Source organism: Polypterus senegalus, chromosome 5, assembly GCF_016835505.1.
Source record: "Polypterus senegalus isolate Bchr_013 chromosome 5, ASM1683550v1, whole genome shotgun sequence".
Taxonomy (NCBI): domain Eukaryota; kingdom Metazoa; phylum Chordata; class Cladistia; order Polypteriformes; family Polypteridae; genus Polypterus; species Polypterus senegalus.
The window spans coordinates 108,147,768-108,169,631 of NC_053158.1; the positions used below are offsets into that span (position 1 = coordinate 108,147,768).

At 36.4% G+C, this 21,864-nt stretch overlaps 1 protein-coding gene across 4 annotated transcripts in view; it reads left to right on the forward strand.

Moving 5' to 3' along the window:
- slc12a7b (solute carrier family 12 member 7b) overlaps positions 1 to 21,864 on the forward strand; it is a 275,222-nt gene that overhangs the window by 101,467 nt on the left and 151,891 nt on the right. Inside the window, exon 1 of one of the 4 annotated variants that reach the window (XM_039753209.1) lies at positions 16,233 to 16,424. The exons of the other annotated variants lie outside the window; for them this stretch is intronic. Within the exon in view, the coding sequence (XP_039609143.1) occupies positions 16,298 to 16,424 (127 nt within the window). The 5' untranslated portion in view covers positions 16,233 to 16,297. Of the gene's footprint in view, positions 1 to 16,232; positions 16,425 to 21,864 lie in introns of those variants that run through there. 4 annotated transcript variants of the gene reach the window in all.

Genomic DNA, 21,864 nt, shown 5'->3' on the forward strand with positions numbered 1-21,864 from the left:
AGAAAGTGGAGGCAACCTGGGCTTGGCTTGCTGAACTTCCCAGACTTCATCCTTGTTGTCTTAAGAAAGACCCACGTAAGAGCTGATTTGCCCAGGGATATAAGCAGCATACTATGGAGCTGAAGTAGCTGATTTGATCCTTTTATGCCAATGAAGTTTCTAAAAGGTGAACTTTCTGTTCCTTGAGATGCTTTCGTCTTGCTAGGAGCTGTTGGAACTGCATCCCAAGGGATTCTTGCTCTTTTCCAACACTCATAGTTGGCCTTCTTTAAACAAATTGACAAATGATTTAAAAATCTAAATTAACTTTAAATAGAACATTTTAAAGAAAAAGTATTTGTTGTAACAATATGCAACCATGAATCTGAAATGTGCAAAATAGGTTACATTATGTATAGTATGCGAATGTAATGCTTGGAATTATTGAGCTACTTTTGTAAAAACATGAGCTAGTCAACATCCTCTGAAATGACGCTAATTCTTTAGATGTTTACAAGGCCACCAAAAATGAGGAACAATGCCTTCAGAAGAGCTTGTTTCTAGTACACAAGTAATGCTTGATTAATTTGGCTGAAAGAGAGAACTCAAACAGATCTTCTTTCCAACAGTCCACATAGTTTCCAGTGAGTGGCAAAGGGCTAGCATTCTTTTTTTTCCACCGTTTCTTACTGACATGCACAAAAGTGTTTTCAAATAGATCTGACTGTGCACAAGGTAATCATTCCTTAGTAGATAGCGGGGGTGGGGGGGTAACTGTACTTCAATGGTGAGGTTGCATATTGTTTCACCTTCCCAGATCATGTCTTCTTCTTAATGCACTTCTCCCTATGTGATAACCCTCCAAAACAAAACTTCACATAATCCAACAGTAATTTAACTTTTTGCATGGAAACGACATGCACAAAAGTGTTTTCAAATAGATCTGACTGTGCACAAGGTAATCTTTCCTTAGTAGATAGCGGGGTTGGGGGGGAGGTAACTGTACTTCAATGGTGAGGTTGCATATTGTTTCACCTTCCCAGATCATGTCTTCTTCTTAATGCACTTCTCTCTATGTGATAACCCTCCAAAACAAAACTTCACATAATCCAACAGAAATTTAACTTATTGCATGGAAATCTAAGAACCTCTGTCCTCAAGAATAGTGATCTACAACTGAATGGTTTATTTCTCACTAATATCTATGAGGTATTTCTAAAGTTACTGACATAGATTGTCAGTGCTATGGATAAATATGAACTCTAAATGTCCCATCAGACATTAAAGAGAGGAGAGGTTAGGAACACATGCTGATACAGCGCATTGCTGCACCAAGCCCACGTGACAAACCAACTCAAGTGTTTCTGTCACCAACCCCCAGTTTATTCCCTGCTGGTTGGAGGGCCTACATGCAGGGCTGGATGCAGATTAACGACATACCCAGGATGAAGCAATTGCCGGGTAAGGACCTTGCTCAAGGGTCCAATGGAGCAGAGTCACTTTTGCCGTTTTGTGGTATTCGGACATCCAACCTTCTGATTGCCAGAACAGATCCCTAGCCTCAGAGACACCACTCCGCCTGCTATTACAGGGAGAATAAAAATTGTGAAACGTGGAAATAAACGAAAGTCTAAAACTAAATCAGTTGTGTGTGTGTGTAGGTTTTTTGTTTCTTAGCTTCTTTCAGAAACCAGGGACAGACATGTTTTTGGGGGATATTTGGGCTTAGGGTGCCAGAAGAAGAGACACAGAACACTAATGCAACTAAAAAAAAAATTGGCCACAAGTACAATGTACAACATTCCTCTTTTAAAATGTTTATGTCCTAATACATATTAGCATTTGAAAAAAAAACGACATAAACCAGAAGCAGCATTAATTGCATGTAACTATGCTGTTGTATTAATTGCAGAATCATTAATGAAATTAATAGACAGTAATATACACAGAAGAATGGAACATATCAGGCTCACTGAGGGTTAAACTAGTAAGGAAAAAGTCCATAAATTCAGTAATTGGCTTTTGCTACTAGCCAGCAAGTTCTAATTCTGTATAATGTCTGTATACATTTTTTAGTGTATCTCACACTATTGATTTAAAACATGAATGCTGTCAAAACAAAACATTGCAATTGCAAATACACAGATATTACTTATTCATTTGTCATTTTGTTACATGTCACTGTTTCACTTCACAAGAATATTCACATGTCTAGTTGCAAGTGTGATGTGTGTTTTAGTTAGTGAGATGACTGGCACAGCATGGAGTCAACAAGAGAGGTGTATGGTGGAGTGCAGCCACTTAGGTTCACTCTTATAGAGTAATTTAAATGTTCATCTGTCAGCCTTGTTCTAAACTTTGATTTCATGACTTTCATGTCAGAAAAGGCAGACTCACAGAGGTATATAGACCCAAAGAAAGCAGACATTTTCTGAGCTGCTTGGTGAAGATTCTTATAGTTATCTGGCTCTGCTAAGCTCCAGAAATGCTGAGAATGCTGTTGAGACTTTAACTGCACATTATTTTGAAGGTTTACTAACATATCTATACTAATAAAAGGCAAAGCCCTCACTAACTGACTCACTGACTCATCACTAATTCTCCAACTTCCCGTGTAGGTTGAAGTCTGAAATTTGGCAGGCTTATTCCTTACAGCTTACTTACAAAAGTTAGGCAGGTGTCATTTCGAAATTGTACGCGTAACAGTCATAACTGGAACCTTCTTTCGTACATATATACACGGCCATAGCCTGCAGCTCGGTCGCTGTGTGAGGCGGAGTTTTGCTTCCCGCATCATCACGCCTCCCACGTAATTGAGTGCCTGCCCATATAAGACCGTCCGTCGGCAGCAATAGACACGCTGCCGCTTAATATTTGCGGGTGAAGGGATGTGCTTATGCAAACGAAGATGAGATAGTCATGGATGGACTAGTGTTTGGCACAAACTCGGCAAAAGTGTGAGAGAAACTTTTAAGTGCCGGGTCTTAGCTAACATTAAATAAAGCCGTGGACATCGCAAGATCGCACGAGATAGCACAAGCACAGCTTGAGAACCTTCAATGCATGTACTCAGAGCGGCTCACGTGAACTGACTGTGAACGCAGTACGCAGAGAACAAGGAAGAGCTCCAAAGAGTGCTGAACAAAAAACGCATTCCACAATTGAGAAGACCGCAAAAGAATATGAAGCGAGTGACGCATACAAGCATATTCATAAGTGCAGCTATCCGGAAACAAAGCATGGTGTAAACTGTAAGTTTAAATTAAGTTTATAGACACGCTGCCGCTGGCGTTTGTCATGCCTACGACGAATACGATATTCGCGAGATACAAGTTTATTGAGAAGACGTGGGGTATAAACGAGACTTTTGATCACTTTGTAACTGAGTTAAAATTGCTGGTGAAGGATGTGCTTATGTAAACGAAGATGAGATGGTCAGAGATAGAATACTGTTTGGCACAAACTCAGCAAAAGTGTGAGAGAAACTTTTAAGTGCCTGGTCTGAGCTAACATTAAATAATTGCTGGTGAAGGATTGTGCTTATGCAAACGAATAGAAAGCAAATTTTACGTTATTTTTAAAATGTTTCCTTTTCTTTTTCATAACTTCTTTAACACACTTCTCCGCTGCGAAGCGCGGGTATTTTGCTAGTATTATATAAAATACAATGTCTGTCTGTATGTCTGTCCGCTTTTCACGAGAGAACTACTTAATGGATTTAGATCAGGTTTTTTTCAATAATTGATTTTGCAACCTCTCTCATTTCGCTGTGTAGCATAGTTTGCTTGCGGTACGATTAGTTTTTGCAAATCCAAGAAACACGCAGTGGGCCGAGGGGAGAGGCCTTCCTCACTCACTCGCCAGCTTCGGGGCGTGTTCATTAACTCAGCTTAGCTAGCGAACAAGACAACAATTGAATTCAACTTGATATTTAAAATAAAGTGTTACTTAGGTCTTGATGAGTTTGAGTCCAGATATTCTCTTAAGTGTATGTCAGATTGAAAAGATAGTGATTTTGTGTTAAAAGGATCGTGATTTTTTTGTAAAGACTGCCCAACCCTTAATTTGACTAATCAAGTTTTCAAATTTATGTAGGATTCATTAACCCTTTGGCAAGCTGATGAAAAGAAAATCGTCGGAGCAAAATACGCACCAAAAACTTTTCACCTGGAATGAAGGCTCTAGGAGTCAAGAGGATGGGCAAACAGAGTACTGTATATTGTTTTATTGCAATGAAACAATAACGTGGACTCAACCCTATTTGGCCAAATCAGATTGAGCCCTGAACTGTTCAAAAGTCACAGTTTGTATATCATTTCTTATCATTCTGACCTCGCTAGAAGCAGCCTATTCACTGCTTTCTCTGCAGCTGGCCTAATTAACTTTTATTAGAACCACCAATATTTCTTATTTTCTGTCAATTATCTTTATTTTTCTGCTTCGCTTATTTTTAGGTCGGCTGAGAGCCAACAGGGGTTTTCCCTTCTTCCATCCTTGAGCTGTTGTTATCTCATCATTTTCCCTTCCTGGGTCCTCTTGCTAGGTTTTTACTGACAGCTAAAGCTAAGCTGTAATTAAAAAAGAAATGTGGCATGGCCTTTATTTAACCATTTGTTTATTAGGCCTAACTTGCATTAATATTTGCACTAAGGTTAATGCCTATATTTTCCTATATGTATTTATGCTAATACATGAATATACTAATTTTATTTTCCATATAGCTCGCGAGCGACGTGTTGGGAGACCCCTGGATAATGCTTTGGAACTTACCAATCTGAATCAGCATAATACAGTACTTGATTGGGTTTGTGTAACCTAATTTTAAGTGTAGAGTATAAAAAACTACAAATATAAAGTTTATGAGTGAAGTGCTTTTTAAGCAATTTTAAACTTTTCAAGCAATACCCTAACACAAATGCTAATAAGTACAGTATAGCCTATTTTACTATATTTTAGTTTAACTTAAGTACTAGCCCTTTTGTTTAATGGATTATAGATGTCTCTATAACTGCTGCATCCCCTATTATTATCAGTTTTTCTATGTTTTATTTAATTATGTTAAATGATTTGGTTATTTACTGCATTTCTGCTTCTCTATTGATATTTTTTCTCTTTTAATATTGTTAGATTATAATATTAGTATTTTTGGTATTTCAAATTCTTATTAGTTTTTATTGATTTTTTTTCCTTTCTTTTACATTTTGTAGTTGTTTAGTTTATTATTGTTTGTTGTACAATAATCTTTTAGTCATTGTCATTTTGGAAGGTGGGGTTTAGAAGATGCATAACCGTGTTTCAGGTGTGCTGAGTTACTTGGCAGGCCAGAAGACCAAGATGGTGAAATGTTTGATCTTAGCCTCATTTGGGAAAGTGAGACTTTTGTTTCAGGAGGCAGCATTGGGATGGGTCAGGAATGAGAAAGAGAAGGAAAAAGAGCAAGTTTTAGATAAGCAGGTACAGTTTTGTTATCCTAGAGGTAATTTTTGTTTTCATCAAAATATTGTTACATAGATATGAAGAAAAATTAGCCAAGAGGTATCGTATGAAAAGCATTGTTATAATCAGTACATACACACACACACACACACACACACACAGGATATCTGCCAATAGGAATAGTAAAGTCTAATAACTTGGAATACAGAAGGATAGCTACAGCTAATGGAATTCAAAATACTTATAGCCTGGTGCATAAGGGAGTTCCTAAATCTATTACTCTTAACAATTGTCATGTGCAGTTGTATCAGCCCTGTTTCTAACTTGTTTTTAGTATAACTTAATTTTACTAGTCATTTTGACAGTGTTTTTGTAGTTTTTGCTAGGTTTTCCATACTGACATATAGGAGCAATGTGACAACAGAATTGTTAAAAGACAATTAAAAAGTGTCATACTTTTGCCTACTTTAAAACAAGTGTGTTTCCTTTCAAAGAATAGCACTTTTTGCCCCTTCTTCACAAATATTGGGATCAAAGGTCAACCTGTTATCAATGATTGTTCCTCTGTGTTTATAAAGATCCACCATCCACAGCCTGCCCTTTTTATTGTTGTTGTGGGGGTTGGGGATACCTAAAATCCAAACCATATCCTTGGTAGTAGAAATATTTACCTGAAAAGGAATGGTTAAACCATTGAACAAGCTCATTAATAAAAGGTCAGTGGCTTGTAATAAACATGCAATGACAGAGGATTTCAAAATTTAACATACAGTATGCATTCTTTTGAATGAATGTCTACAGTTATGTGTACACAGACTAAACAGAGGGAGACATAGACAGCAACATTGAGGTGATTCAGTAGATAAAGTATAATAATAAGAAAAATAGACATCAACACCACTCTTGGTTTTATTGAGTCCAACCCATCAAGTTTACACATCTTTAATAATGTACATCATAATGTACAATAATGTGTAGTTATATTTCCCAAAATGCCTTATTGTTGGCAGGATACAACAGTGTGAATTTTATAACTTTGATGAAAATTTAAAACTGTTTTTTTTTTTCCCTTCTGTTTCGGAAGATTTTGTCCACATGATATGGCACTGCTGTCTTTGGTCTTGCATATGTCACTTACTAACTTGTTTACTTTCCTTAAATATTTCACTGTTAGCCCACATTGTCCTCCTTTTAGATCTCCTTTTATGATTCTGTTTACTCTCCAATCAACATACATTGTTTTGTCTTGGTACAGTACTATGGTAGTCAAATTAAATCTTGTCAGAAGGCTCTTAAGTGTTTTTATTGTTGGAAACTGGTAGTCATCTTGCTATAATTTAATACACCTGGAATTACCTGCATTACAGATTAATGGTACATCCAGCAGTTCATTTGAAAGTTGGACTATTGGTGCTCATCTGTTTAAATCCTGGTTTGCTGCTGCTACCTGAAACATGTTTTTGTTATTGATCATGTTTTCACTTTGCGGTTCATTCATGATTCTATTTTCTTCCTCTTCTTTGACAGTTTGGTTGTCCTTTATTATTTCATCCATAAACTTTGTTTCCCATTGAACAAAAAAACAAGCAAGCGTAACCATACTTCAATATTGCCTTTGAAACGTCTTTCTGAACATGATGGAAAATATACAGTATATAAAAGCAAACTTAAAGAAAATGTACATTGACTGAAAACTGTCTCAGCAAAGGTTATCAAAACAAGTCCTACAATCCAGCTTACTAAAGCAAGTTTTCAAATCCTCTTGTTACAGAAATTGATTTGGTGGACATTTTTGAAAGATATTCTAATGAGGAAATATCCTTTTTTGTACCAAACAAAATCTGATCCATTGAATTGTTTTTTAATCTTGAAGATATATAGCATTTCATCATACATGGATGAATTGATGTAATAATTATGCTTATTGTTGCCTACTTATAAATTTCAATATAATGTTTTCACCTACTTTTGTTAAAAACACTTCTGATGCTCCGTTTTCCTTAACATGTACTCATTTTGCTTAATAATTGGGGACTACCTTATTATTGTCCTAGACTTTGGAAAGTATCTGCATGCATACATTAAATCACATCACAAATGTATTTTATGTTGGCAGCACAGAATAACCGTTACTGGTTTTGTAGTACTTTATTTTCCTAACTTTTACATCCACTCGTTATTTTTAGTTGCTCAGTCATTTAAAGTTTGTAAAATGTGTACATGAGCATTCTGCAGAAAGTGCGCAAATAGTGTGAAAACTGCACGAGTTTGAAGTGACCCAGTTAGAAATCATTAGTTTTAAGTTTCGACGAGAAAAAAAATTTAATGTTGTGTCATGAAGTCATATAGCATACAAAGCATAATGTAACAACCTGAGGTATGGCAGAGGAAGGACTGACACACAGACACAACCAGTTGTTGAATAACCCTTTAAAGGCTGTTTTTTTCCCCTTTAAGAAAGGATCCAAATCAACTCCTGCTGTTAGCTTCGTGAGACACTGCTCTTTCTGTTTCTCTTTAAGGGGGATCTCTATCCTCAAGAGCCTTCATGCCACAGCAGCCACCTTCTTTCCTTTACCGGATCTGTGTCTGACAGTCCAACCTGCTGCGCTGTTCAGTGCATCTCCTTTTAAGTTCCTTCACCCTGTTCGCCTCTGCCCTTCCACCTGCAGAATTTCACCTGTCCCTTCCTTCACAGTCTCTAAAACAACAATGCAGCATACAGATTCTAACATTAATAAATCTAGAGACCTACTGCCCACTGATTCCGCTGTTCTGGATTATTATTATGGGCAGCAAGGTGGTGCAGTGGTAGCACTGCTGTCTCACAATAAGGAGATCTGGGTTTGCTTCCCGCATCCTACCTGCATGGAGTTTGCATGTTCTCCCCGTGTCTGCGTGGGTTTCCTCCCCAGTCTAAAGACATGCAGGTTAAGCGCATTGACGATCCTAAATTGTCCCTAGTGTGTGTTTGGTGTGTGTGTCCTGCAGTGGGCTGGTGCCGTGCACGGGTTTTGTTCCTGCCTCAGTCCTGTGTTGGCTGGGATTTGCTCCAGCAGACCCCCGTGACCCTGTGTTAGGATGTAGCAGGCTGGAAAATGACTGCTTATTATTATTATTATTATGTAGTGCATAAAATGCACAGTGCACACTATATAAATTCAATTGCTGAAACAAATACATTCTCAGTTTTACGACATGCAGGCTATATGCTGCTTAATTGTACATAAATATTTAAAAAGTTGAAGCCTGTGTGCACTTCCATCTCTAGAATGACTAATAATAATGGCAGCTCTCTGATGTGCTCAATCATGGTAAAAAATGATGCATGAAAACTTCTACTGGTTGACAAATTTCTACTGATGTACTGTGTATCCCAAAATATACATCATTCGTCAGTTTGTGTAAGCTACTCTGTATTTTACCATACCATACCATACCATATTTATTTGTTGAGCGCTTAAAAACACAGCATTACAACTGACCAAAGCGCTGTACAGTTACAACAAGCAGGACTAAAAGCAAAATATTAAAAATAAACATTAAGAGAGAATTAAAACAGAGATACTAAAAACAGGTCAAGGGACCAAATAAAATAGAGAAAATGGCAAAAGACAAGTGGAAAATGAAACAGGTTAAGAATTAAAAGCCAATGTGAAGAAGTGCGTTTTTAGGCGTGATTTGAATGTGGTGACTGAAGCAGCATGCCTAACCACTAAGGGCAGGGAGTTCCAGAGCCTGGGTGCACAGACGGAGAAAGCCCTTTCACCACGGGCTTTAAAACGTGCCTTGGGAACGGTTAGGAGCAGCTGATCTGTGGATCTAAGAACACGAGGGGGATTGTGACAATGGAGCAAGACACTCAAATAGGCGGGGGCTAGACCGTTTAATGCCTTATAGGTTAGGAGGAGAATCTTAAAATCGATTCTGAATCTAACCGGCAGCCAGTGAAGGGTTTTCAAAATTGGTGAAATGTGTTGGATTCTGCTACTTCCAGTTTTGTCTAAAAATTGTACGTTAAACATATATCTCAAGATTAAAATTGTCCAAAATGGGACTGGAGAGTGTGGACACGAATTGTGAACAGTACCATCTGGCACTGGCCTCACTAGGTCATATGTTTTGAAAATTGTCCTAAATTAAGACCAATTTTAGAGGAGGTTTCTGCTTACCTGTTAAAATTATATTTTCATTTATTATGAATCTTCTAATCTAATTTTGCATAGTAGCATCTGATTGGACTAGCTTATGTAGTAGTAAAGTCTGATTTATCTAATGTTTCAGTTTTTAGTGCATCAACTTTTTTTGTTTAACTAAGAAGAATTCTAATGCAGTTTCTATAACACATCTAAAGTTAAAAGAAAATATTTTTTTTCAGAATTTGGAAAGAAAATACATTTTTTAATTGTATTGTAAAATAAGTCTAATGGGCACCTACCTTTTATGTTCTGTTTTTTTTTTCAATGGCTGTATAACATCCTGGTATGCCAAAGCATTGCAGAGAATGGTGAAAGTGGTACAGAATATTACTTGTATAGAAGAAAGCCATGTATAACACATGCTATATTATAGACTTCAGCTCCCCTGCAAAGTTACCTTTTCCCCTCTGTTTTGTCCTGGGAATTGTTACTGGACCATTTGAATCAGTAACACTGTGTTCAGGGACCATTTTTATTCACGGGTCATAAGATTACTTTGTAGCCACTCATACTGACAACATCATGATTATTTCTTGCATATAGTGTACATTGATTGAGTGTTTGTGTATATATACTATAACAAGTTAAAAGTGTCTGCATCCTTTTTGCTTACTGTTAAGAATTGATAGTCTTGCTGGTGATGTAAAAGAGGTTGCAGAGTCTGAAAGGGGGTCCACTGGAAATGGTCAAGAGTAGGAATTGCTGTAGCTTACCAGGGAAGTTCTCATTTCACAGGATAAGAAAACCTATAAAAGAGAGCATGGAAATTTAAAGGCAGAAGTGCAGGAAATGTGAGACTTGGCTTTGGTGACCACCATATTTTTCAGGACATGCTAGTGTAACCAAAATCCTTTGAGTTTAGAAGATGGAAACAATTCTTGGAGTGGGTTTGGATGGTGCCTAAAGTCATATATTAGTAGGCCATTCAAGTTGTGTTCATCTATTTGGAGAGTGCTCTCAAGTTATCCATTGTATCCTTCCATGAGACAATTATGTGGACCGCAAACATTTGAAAGAGTTTGTTGTTGTCAGACATTTGTTTATTCATTATTAACATGTTTATAGCATTCTTCAGATGTAATATTTATAGTTTTATTTGGAGGGGTTTCTAAATAGGTAATTGGATGTGTATTGTTATCCATTTTCTAATATACATTTTTTAAAATTTCAGTAATCTTATTTTTTTTCAGTGTTCTGGTGGGAGTTATATATATATATTTTTTTATGGAGAAGACGTTTTCCTGGTACTTCAAGTTTTATTATACATCTGCCAAACTATCCTCATGCAGTCTTCTGTGAAAGCTGTGCATAAAGGTGCATATAGATTTTTTTTAAAGATTGTCGCACAAGCAATATATTTCCTGTCTTTTATACATGGCTGTAAAATGTAGTACAAGTGTCCAGTTGCAGACAACTACTGTATACATCATTGCCATACACTGGAATGCTAAATGTACACATTTTACTTGTATGTTGTATTGCAACTTTATGCCCATATTCATTTTTAAAAGTGTGAAATCTTTAACTTCCAACATTGCATTGTGTTGCCTCCCTTAAATTGTAGTGAGCACAGCACAGTGGTTAGTGCCTCTGTTTTACTAATGTGGCATCCAGGATGTTTTGGTGGAAAAAAGATGCTTGTTTTCAGCAAGTGATGGTTGCAAGGATGCACTTCTTGCAGCAGAAGGGAGAGAAAATGAAGAAGGTGGAAACAAAAGTTACCATAAAATAGAATTTAATGCAAAATTGATAAAGTCAAAAGGAGTAAATAAACTGAAGGTGTTGTGTTGAAAAATGCAGAAAGAAGTGAATGAGGTGGAAGAAAAAGCTGAAAATTCTCAAGATTTCACACTCCTCAGAAAATCAAATTTATGCTGAAGAACCATGGCTGAAAAATAACAATTGACTTTGACAAGAGTTATTCAAAGTTAACGCTATATTCATACATTCACTATAAAAGGTGAAAAGCAGTTTTTTAGTCTCTGAGACATGGAAAAGGAAAATTAACATATTAACCATAAAATGTTTAGAAATAGGGCGGCAGGGTGGTGCAGTGGGTACTGCTGCTGCCTCGCATTTAGGAAGTGCTGCTGCCTCGCAGTTAGAAGACCCGGGTTCACTTCCCAGGTTCTCCCTGCATGGAGTTTGCATGTTCTCCCCGTGTTTGCATGGGTTTCCTCCGGGTGCTCTGGTTTCCTCCCACAGTCCAAAGACATGCAGGTTAGATGCATTGGTGATTCTAAATTGTCACTAGTGTGTGTGTGTGTGTGTGTGTGTGCGCGCGCCCTGCGGTGAGCTGGCACCCTGCCCAGGGTTTGTTTTCTGCCTTGCGCCCTGTGTTGGCTATGATTGGCTCCAGCAGACCCCCCATGACCCTGTAGTTGGGATATAGTGGATTGGATAATGGATGGATGTTTAGAAATTTCTGTTGAATGAAACTAAATTGTCCTGACAAATTTTTTCATAGGTAGTAAGTTACTGCAAGGAACTGAAGTAAGAAAGTACTTGTAGTTACTTAACTGTCTGTTTGACTGTTACATTATTCAAATAATACCTCTTCATCATGCTTATATTGATGGTTTTTTGTAATATTTGTATATGCTAATTAGAGAAACTACATAATATAAAAGTGAGAATTAGGAAATCTATATATTTCTAAGAGTACATTTGAATGTACTATTGAATGTATTGAAATGTCCTAGAACATTTACTTCTTAAAAAAGTGGGTTACCCTGTACTGATGATGATGATGATGATTCCCTTCTTGGCTTTTTCATTATCAGTAAGTTTACATTTAAAAAACATGAACAGTAAAAGGTCAAGGCAGAACAAAACATTTCCTACCCTACTAATTTCCTTCTAAAACTGCTTTTACAAATAGATTGTTTTTTGTCTTATCATTTTCCCTTAAGCAATTGTATTCTTATCTGATAAGTTATTTATTTCTAAATTAGTCTTTGAAACAGCGTTTGTTGGGAATAAACAAAAGCAAATAAAATTGTTCTAAAAGAATGAATGTAACTGACTGTAAGTAATAAAATGCAAACGTTAGATTGCAGGCATATTTACATTTAATTCTGCAGTACTTGAAGATATTTTGCATACTGTGGAGCTAACAAAATCAACACAACTTGAGCGAATATAGAAAAAAGAAGTCTTGGAAGCAGATTAGTTTTATCAGTTCCTCCAATGCTTCTGCACTTTATTGCTCTTATAAAATAACATTACTAAAAAGGTTCTTCTGAGCATCACTTTTACTAATTTTCTTTCCCGATTTAACTCAGTATTCATTTCTAATATGTTAAAAATAATTTAAGGGCCCCAGTCAGTCGTAATTTGAGTTGTGTTCAAATTTGATTTTGCTTTATTTTAAATAACATATTAAAATTGCATAAAGTGAACAGACTTGCTAAATTGAGTTTCTTATTGCGTTGTTCTTAAAGCTAGCGTGGTAGGTGCTGGTTCCCCACAACCTTGTAGGGAAAGCAGATTCAAAATTTAGAGAGATGGATATTTATTGCAAAGTTTGCAATAAATATAATTTATTGTCATTATTGCAATATCAAATTATTGCAATAATTTTTAAAACTTGTATAGTGTTCTTGTTTACAGATTATCGGTTTTCCTTTTTTTTTCCCCAACTATTTGGCACACATTTTCAATTTTTTAGATTTTTTTTTTTTTTTTTTGATGAGCAATACAATTAATACAAGGTGGCATGTTGCCATAATAACACTGATAGTTCATATTACAAAATGGATAAATGGAAGGATGAATTTTTTTGAAATGTCACTGAAGTGTTTAATCTAATAACTGGCAAGATGTATCTTACCAGAAGAAGGGGCCTGAGTTGCATCAAAAGCTTGCATATTGTAATCTTTATAGTTAGCCATTAAAAGGTGTCATTTTGCTTGACTTCTCACTACTTTCATAATGGCTAACACAGTACAACAGGTTTCATATAGATGTTTTTATTTGCAAAAATGTTGATAACCATAGATGCATTTATAATAGCAGAAGCCAACCACTGAATGCATTTGAAAAACCTTGATTTTGTTCTGTTGCTGAAGTTTTTAATGAAAATCCCACAAATTTACAAAAATAACTGAGGAGGCTAAACAAGTCAGAGGTATGTTTATATGATTCTTCACTGTATAGAAAACTGCTCCCAGTTTTCAAAACGGCTCTCATTTTGATTTTGTATTCGGGAAGCATTTTAAGTTTTCCACTTTAAACTGCTTTTGCTCAAGTTTTATTTAGAGTAAATTGTCCAATTTTTACTAACTTAGATGTTTCATGTTGTTTAAAATAAACAAATCTACATAATGTGAATTATTGATACCTGTTGCTTGTTTGCAGATTAAGTACCGGCTTAAACTGCTATAGTATAGAACATAATTCTAAAAACTTTATTTATTCCTTGATAAATTCATTATAATTGGACAGCCTTTTTATGCAAGAATTGTTTCACTACAGTGAAAGGGGACATTTCCAGCCCTGTTTCACAGCCTAAAATGTTGTCACTGAGCAATCGTCTGCATTTATTGGTTAGCATTTCTGTCAGCAGTTTGAAATTCATAGTAATATTTGGAGTTTATGAGAATATGTACTGTATTACAAAAAAAGGTAAAAACCTGAATTTCAAATTTCACATTTGTAAACACAATGATAGCTTTAAGAATCTATCTGCACCTGACATATTGTTAAAAATCCATTGGGCATTTATAGTATTTTTTGGTTGTCTGGACTTAATTGTCTGTTTTTTTTCCTGCCTGCACTGACTGACTAGCATGATTGACTGATTGTTGTTTGTTTAAACTTTGGAAGAAAAGCAAAATGTAATTCAAATACAATCTGGAGCCTTGATTTGTAAAATTGAATTCAGACTGTAATTAAAAACTATACATACAAACAGAGTGATCTGTCAAGGCCCTGTCTTGACTAGCATTAAACCTGAGATGATTAATACTAGCATAGTTCACTTTAGAGTTTTTGAACCATGGTGCTATAAAGTATCAGGTTGCAATATACATTATTGCGTGGAAGGAAAGAAAGGATTAAGAAAAAGAAAATGTATATGGAAATTTGAGGGGAGAAATTCTGTGTTTAAAGACTGTCAAGAAAAGGTAGTCTAAAAAATGGTTACATTTACCAAGGCAAGGTGCTATATTCAAGTATTTTCATTTTATGTTTGTACCTGCTTTGCACAAAAGATTAATAATTTTTTGTTATAAATGACACATACCACTCTAAAACTCTTGATGTTAATGAATATATCAAGCATGCTTTGTTCAGTTTTTCACACTGGCAGAGTAACTGTAACCGTTTTTGGCCCAGGCACTGCCAAGTGGTATGTGTATGGTGATATTGCAATTATACAGTAATCTGTATTTGAAGTTACTAGCTTAATCAAATAGGATTGTCATGGGGTTAAACATTATTTCTAAATTTATCTGATGTGTATTGCCAGATGTACTGCTTTAAAAAACAGAGACATAGATGGATTAATTGATCATGATACATTTTTAGTTAAACTTGTATGGTACACTGCTGAATCCATAGTGTTCTAAAGTGTTTGGCTACTGTATCATTTTGAAATTCAGTAACAATCAGTGCATACTTAAATCCCTATAGAACTGGATGTACATACTTTTTTCACACTGTATTTAATCAAATGTTTCAAATTAAAAAATAAATACCTTGAAATTTCATATTACCATATCAGTCCCACTTCATCTAATTATTGAGCAAGTATGTTGTATCTTGTAAATTACATTACAAAGTAATTTAGGATTGGAACAATATATTGGCATAACGCTCTTTTTTTTCTCTAGAGTTACTCCCCCTATATTCTTTACATTATAATAATACAGAATAACACTAATGAATTATTTTAAATGTTATTAACTAAAAAAAAGTACTCACATGGTAAATAATAAAATAATATAGTGGGTGTTTAATCATTTTTTTACAAAACAGTGAGACAGTGGAAATTTTTATCCTGAAATATTGAAACAATAACATTTTGAATTAAAGATTTCACATCATTGGAACATTGATTATGTGTATTACAGTTAGTTAATATTGCAAGAATGTTCAGGATCAGATATTACAAGCCAGCTCAGTCTAACAAAAAAGAAATGTTTTAAATGAGCCTTGGAGAGACCAAAATAGGCTTTAGAAAGTCAGAATTGTTGTTTAATATCCATCTCTACAAATTTACATTTTACATCTATTCAATTCCCAAATTACTGTATCTCTTTTTTAAATCTAATTATGCAGCATTTGTAGAATAAAAACCTTATGGAGCTAATCAAATTCCCTTTTTGACTGCATAAAAAGTCTTTCCAAAACTTCAAGTGAAACAACAGTGCCACCTTATAACATTCATTCCTCTCAGTCTGTGACCTGCGTTTATTACTTTGTACCACAAAAACAGTCCTAAAACATCCTGGTATGCTCATTCTTTTAAAATAAGGACAAATGTTAAAACGGCACGCTTCTCTGCTTTCCTGCTGACATCATCCAGAGGGCTCACCCTAAGGGGTGGAGACCCAGCATACTACTTTCTATTTAAATTAGTCACATGAGATATAGTAGCTATGCAATAAAGGCGAAACCAGGAACTTCTCACAGTGTTAGATAAACTTGCTCAGAGAGAGACTCAGAGCACATGCTGAAAAATGCCCACCAACTTCACAGTTGTTCCTGTAGAAGATGAGGCAAGGTCTTGTAATGAGGATGGCAAGGGCCTTCTTGACCAGGATCAGGATCAGGATAGACTTGATTTCTCCGCTGAGGCCTTTCCAAGTGAGTTTAAATGTGTATTTTCTGTTCTTTTATGCTGTCTCTAATTCTACAGGCAAGCAGTAACAAGCTTTGTTTTCAATATCTGTCTTACTCACTTATAAACTTTGGACCAGCTTTTTCAGCGGCATTGTGGGTGAATTTGTTTTGTGCACAATGCAATCAGATATCTTTTCCTCAGTACTATACATCTGACTGTTCATGTGTAATAATTAGCCATAAGAATGTGCACAGAGGAGAACTGTCTTCTGTTTTATTCTAAATATAACAAGAGGTGCTGCTGTTGATTCATGTAAAACAGAGCTAGACTATTGTTCGGAACCTCTTTAAACTTGATTGATTTTAGGGTCATTTGAGCATATGCAGTTGATTATGAGCTTTATTAGACTTGCCTAGAGCTATTTGCTTTATAAAATATTTGTGCAACATTTTAGAAAATAAAAAAAGACCAGTTGAGGCAGCCGAATATAGGAAGTGCTCCACTATTCAGTAGGTAATCTTATAAAATTAACTTATGTAGAGCCATTTATGAATTGACTTTACAGCAGCTACTGTGCTCAGATTTGAGCTATTGTGTAACTGTTTGGAAGTACTGGAGATCTTAAAACAATACACCATGAATAGATCTAAATTAGCTATTGTGTGACATAAGTAAATATCATATACTGTACTATATGTACTTGAGGTTGTCATGCATATCCTGTTTTGCTTATTATTTTTTTTATTTAGTCTAAGACTATATTGTAACATACATAGGTGTAATATACATTAACATCCATAAGTAATTTATCAGGGTATTTGTGGTTTTTCATTCTTTGAGAAATATATACCCATTCATCCATCCATCCATTTTCTAACCCGCTGAATCCGAATACAGGGTCACGGGTGTCTGCTGGAGCCAATCCCAGCCAACACAGGGCACAAGGCAGGAACCAATCCTGGGCAGGGTGCCAACCCACCACAGGACACACCAAGCACACACTAGGGCCAATTTAGAATCGCCAATCCACCTAACCCGCATGTCTTTGGATTGTGGGAGGAAACCGGAGCGCCCGGAGGAAACCCACGCAAACTCCATGCAGGGAGGACCTGGGAAGCGAACCTGGGTCTCCTAACTGCGAGGCAGCAGCGCTACCACTGCGCCACCGTGCCGCCCATATATACCCATTGCACAATTTAATTTAACTTTTTAACTAATTTATTTATCCACTGTCCAGAAAATTATCAATTTCCTTTTTTAAAATGAAAAGATTGTAAGGGAAAGATGCTGTGTGGTGTTGGTTTTCAATTTTATAATCTTTGAAAGTAAACAGTTGGTAGAATAATAACTAATAATAATTATATTTATCTATATAAATGTGAATGATTATTATTATTTAAATAGCGCTTAAAGCATTTTAAGACAGAGAGGAACCTCTTCAACCACCACCAATGTGCAGCACCCACCTGGATAATGCAACAGCAGTCATCATTGCCCCAGTACATTCAACACACATTAGCTATTTGGTGGTGATGTGGCGAGAGAGAGAGAGAGGTAGCCAATTGGAGACAGGGGGTGCCAGAATGACTAGGCCATGGAGGGCAATTTAGCCAGGACATTGGGATAAATCCTAGCCTTTTCAAAAGATGCCCAGGGATCTCTAATGACCATAGAGAGTCAGGACCTTGGTTTTATGTCCCATCTAAACAGTGGCACAATATTTAAAGCACAGTATCCCCATCCCTGCACTGGGGCATTAGGATCCACATACAGAGCAAAGGGTAAGTGTCTCACCAAGGCCTCTTCCAGCTGCAACACAAGCTTTTCATAGATAGTCTCCCATCCAAGTCTTATGCCCAGGCCCAAACATGATTAGCTTCAGGTGGATGACCTGTTATGAAGCACATGTGGAATGGCAGCTGATGAACCAATAATACTAATAATTTGTATATTTGACTGTCCAGTAATATCTTATAGCTTTTACAAACCTTCTAGGTACCTGGACAGTTGCTCTATTCAGCTGAAGTATACTCTGTGAGCCCTAGTAGCCCAAGAAGTTGGCTTCTTTCTTGTGTCTTTTGTTCTGAGTTGGTTCCTACACCCCTTCTCCTTTTATCAGACTAAGCACATTAAGAAAATTTATTGGGTGTTTAAAAAATACAATATTTGTTATTAATAATAATTAAGTTCATTAATATTATCTTTCATAGTGATCAACATGCCACTATCACAAAATAATTAACAACAGTACAGTGCAACAGGTATGGTGGTGCAGTGTTTAGCTCAGCTTCCTCACTACTGTACTCAAAACTCACACCAGTTACTATTCATATGGGTATCTGTGTGGGTTTTTCTTGGGGTACTCCAATTTCCTCTCACATCCCAAACACAAGCATGTTAGGTTAACTGGCAACATTAAATTTGCCCGGTGTGGTTGTGTGCATGTGTGCATGTGTATACCCTACAATAAACTAGCAATGCCTCCAGGATAGAGTAGTAATTTTCTAATGCTGCCAAGTTCAGGTACTGATGAAGAGATGAACAATGAAACAAGGATCAAACAACATTTTAAATGTGCCTGAAATCAAAAAGATGACACAATGTTAAAGCAAGAATAGATTGTGTGTGACATACCTCTTTTTCACCCATAAATAGGTTCTCATCAATTTTATTATAATGTATATGGCATGATAGCTCAGAATGGTGTGTAAACCTCACAATAAAATTTATGTTGTATTGAAGTCTAGGGAAAGCATTCTAATTTAGTTTAATATTCATTTGTTAGATCTTTTGAAAGTAAATAGAAAGCGTTTTTCTTTTTACAGAGTATATTTTGTAAACTCCCAAAATAATAATGCATTTTTTTAACATCCACCTATCCCAAACAATTTTTTTTAGTGAGTAAATGGATACACATTATTATTTTCCTTTGGTACATATTGTCCTAAGAATCTTTTAGTTTGGTTTGTAGTGTAAATGTTATCGCAGCTGATTTATTCTTAATACAGCCTATTCCATTAAGCTTCCAAGGAATATAAAATTAATTTACTTTCCTTTTATTTTGTCTTAAATTAAATTTTTATTTTAAAGTAATAATAACTTGTTTGCATAAGTGAACATCTTCAAATTGGCATAAAAGCACTGGTCTAATTAAATAAATCTGTGTAATAGGTAGGTTCATAGTCTAAACTTTAAGCTTTGTGAGTTGTAAAGGAAATGTAACTTAAAGCAGTACTCTGTATTTGATTGTTATTCCTTTATAGGTCTTTACAAATTAATATTAGAAGGGGCACCCATGGTCATTGAGCAATGAAGTTGAACAACTTTTCTTATTTTGCTAACATACTGTCTAATTTTGCTTCATCCTCTCTGTATTAAGTGAAAACAAATTTAGGCATACCGCTTGGTTGTAAAATGTGTATATAAATTTACTCTGTGAGCTAGAACACACATTCTTACTTGTAGATCTCATAGCTATGGCAGCACTACCTCACGTATTAAATAGATAGATAGATACTTTATTAATCCTAAGGGGAAATTCACACACTCCAGAAGCAGCATACTGATGAAATAAAAGCAATATTAAATTAAAGAGTGATAAAAATGCAGGTATAACAAACAATAACTTTGTATAATGTTAACGTTTACCCGCCCCACGGGTGGAATTGAAGAGTCGCACAGTGTGGGGGAGGAACGATCTCCTCAGTCTTTCAGTGGAGCAGGACAGTGACAGCAGTCTGTCGCTGAAGCTGCTCCTCTGTCTGGAGATGATACTGTTTAGTGGATGCAGTGGATTCTCCACGATTGACAGGAGCCTGCTCAGTGCCCGTCGCTCTGCCGCGGATGTCAAACTGTCCAGCTCTGTGTCTACAATAGAGCCTGCCTTCTTCAACAGTTTTGACTGTATTGACTGTATATTTAGTATATTATTGTCCTTTATTATTTTCAACATGGGAACACTTGATTAATCATTGGTGGCTTTATGTTGGTTTTCTATTTAATGGAGTTTAAACCACTGTGGCATATCTTTCTCATTAAAAAAAAAAAAAAATCAGTCTTATTTTCCATGTGGAAAAATCTATATGCATTGTGGCGAGTCGCTGGGGCTGCGACCTGGCCAGGACGCCTGGAATGACCGGAAGGTGGTATGTACATCCTCCGGGCCATGAGGGGGCAACCCACCCTAGATCAGAGGAGGACCACGGGAGAAGAACAAGGAGGCTTACGCCTATTGGGACCCATGGCCACCACCAGGGGGTGCCCTGAGTCTCAGAGGACCTGGGACTGATGTACTTCCGCCACACCCGGGAAGATGGAGGAGTTACCCTCCAGGGATGCCCAGAGTGCTTCCGAGTGCTCTTCCACCACACCAGGAAGTGACGTCGGAGGGAGCACCTGGACCACATCCGGGTGAGAATAAAAGGGCCCGCCTTCTTACCGTCTGGGTGCTAGAGTCGGGAGTGGGAGCGGGACGAGGCTCCCGTGGAGAGAGGAAAGGCGGTCCAAGGGACAGAGTAAGAGAAGCCCGGAGGAGTGGTGACTGGTGCGAGGAGCCCAGTGTACTGTGCGGGACTGTATGTTTGGGAAGAAAATAAAACAAGCTTTTTATAAAGATGCGGTGTCTGTCTGGTGGTATTCGGGCATGTCTCACAGCATACATGTTTCATATTGAGAGCCATGTGCTTCCTCGCTACTTATGTAATTTCTTCCTCCATATTACATTTTTTTGTCACAACCCTGTTGGATACTTCTAATTCAAATTTATGGTTTGCAAATATCAGATATTTAATAATCCTCTAATTTTGTCAGGTTATGTAATTCTGAGATTAGGACAAACACAGAATGTGATATATTGTATCTTTTTATTTTACGTATGCAGGTAACAGAAAACAAATGCACCAGAGCCAGTTTGGCCTATACAACATATTATATGACTGCAAACTTACCTGTGTAAAGAAATCAGATGACACGATAATGAAAACGTTGTTTCAGCTATGTCTAGCTTGATGATAGTGAACATGTATATGTAACAGAATTTCTTGTAGCCAGTGCTGCCATCCCAGATCACTTTCCTTCAGTATTGAAATGTGGGTGGTCTTCTCCACACAAAGGTATAGTCCAAATTATAAAGGAATTTTAACCTGTTTTTGCTTTTGACTAGTAGTGTTCAGTTGTAACAGTTTACTTCATTTGAGTCATCTTATGTACCTTCACTGTATAATTTGTTATCACTATTACTTAAAGTACGATAAGAGCATTTTTTGTAAGTCCCATTGGTACTGGAACATACAACACCAATAGAGTTGAACAATACATGGCAGAAAGACACAGCAGACACAGACAACTGAAGAGAGCAATTAAAATAAAAAATCTATATGTTACCACTTCAAATTAAAAATAAATAACATGCAAATCTAAATATCAAATGTATGCATGCTATAACTGGAGAAACCATCTTTAGTT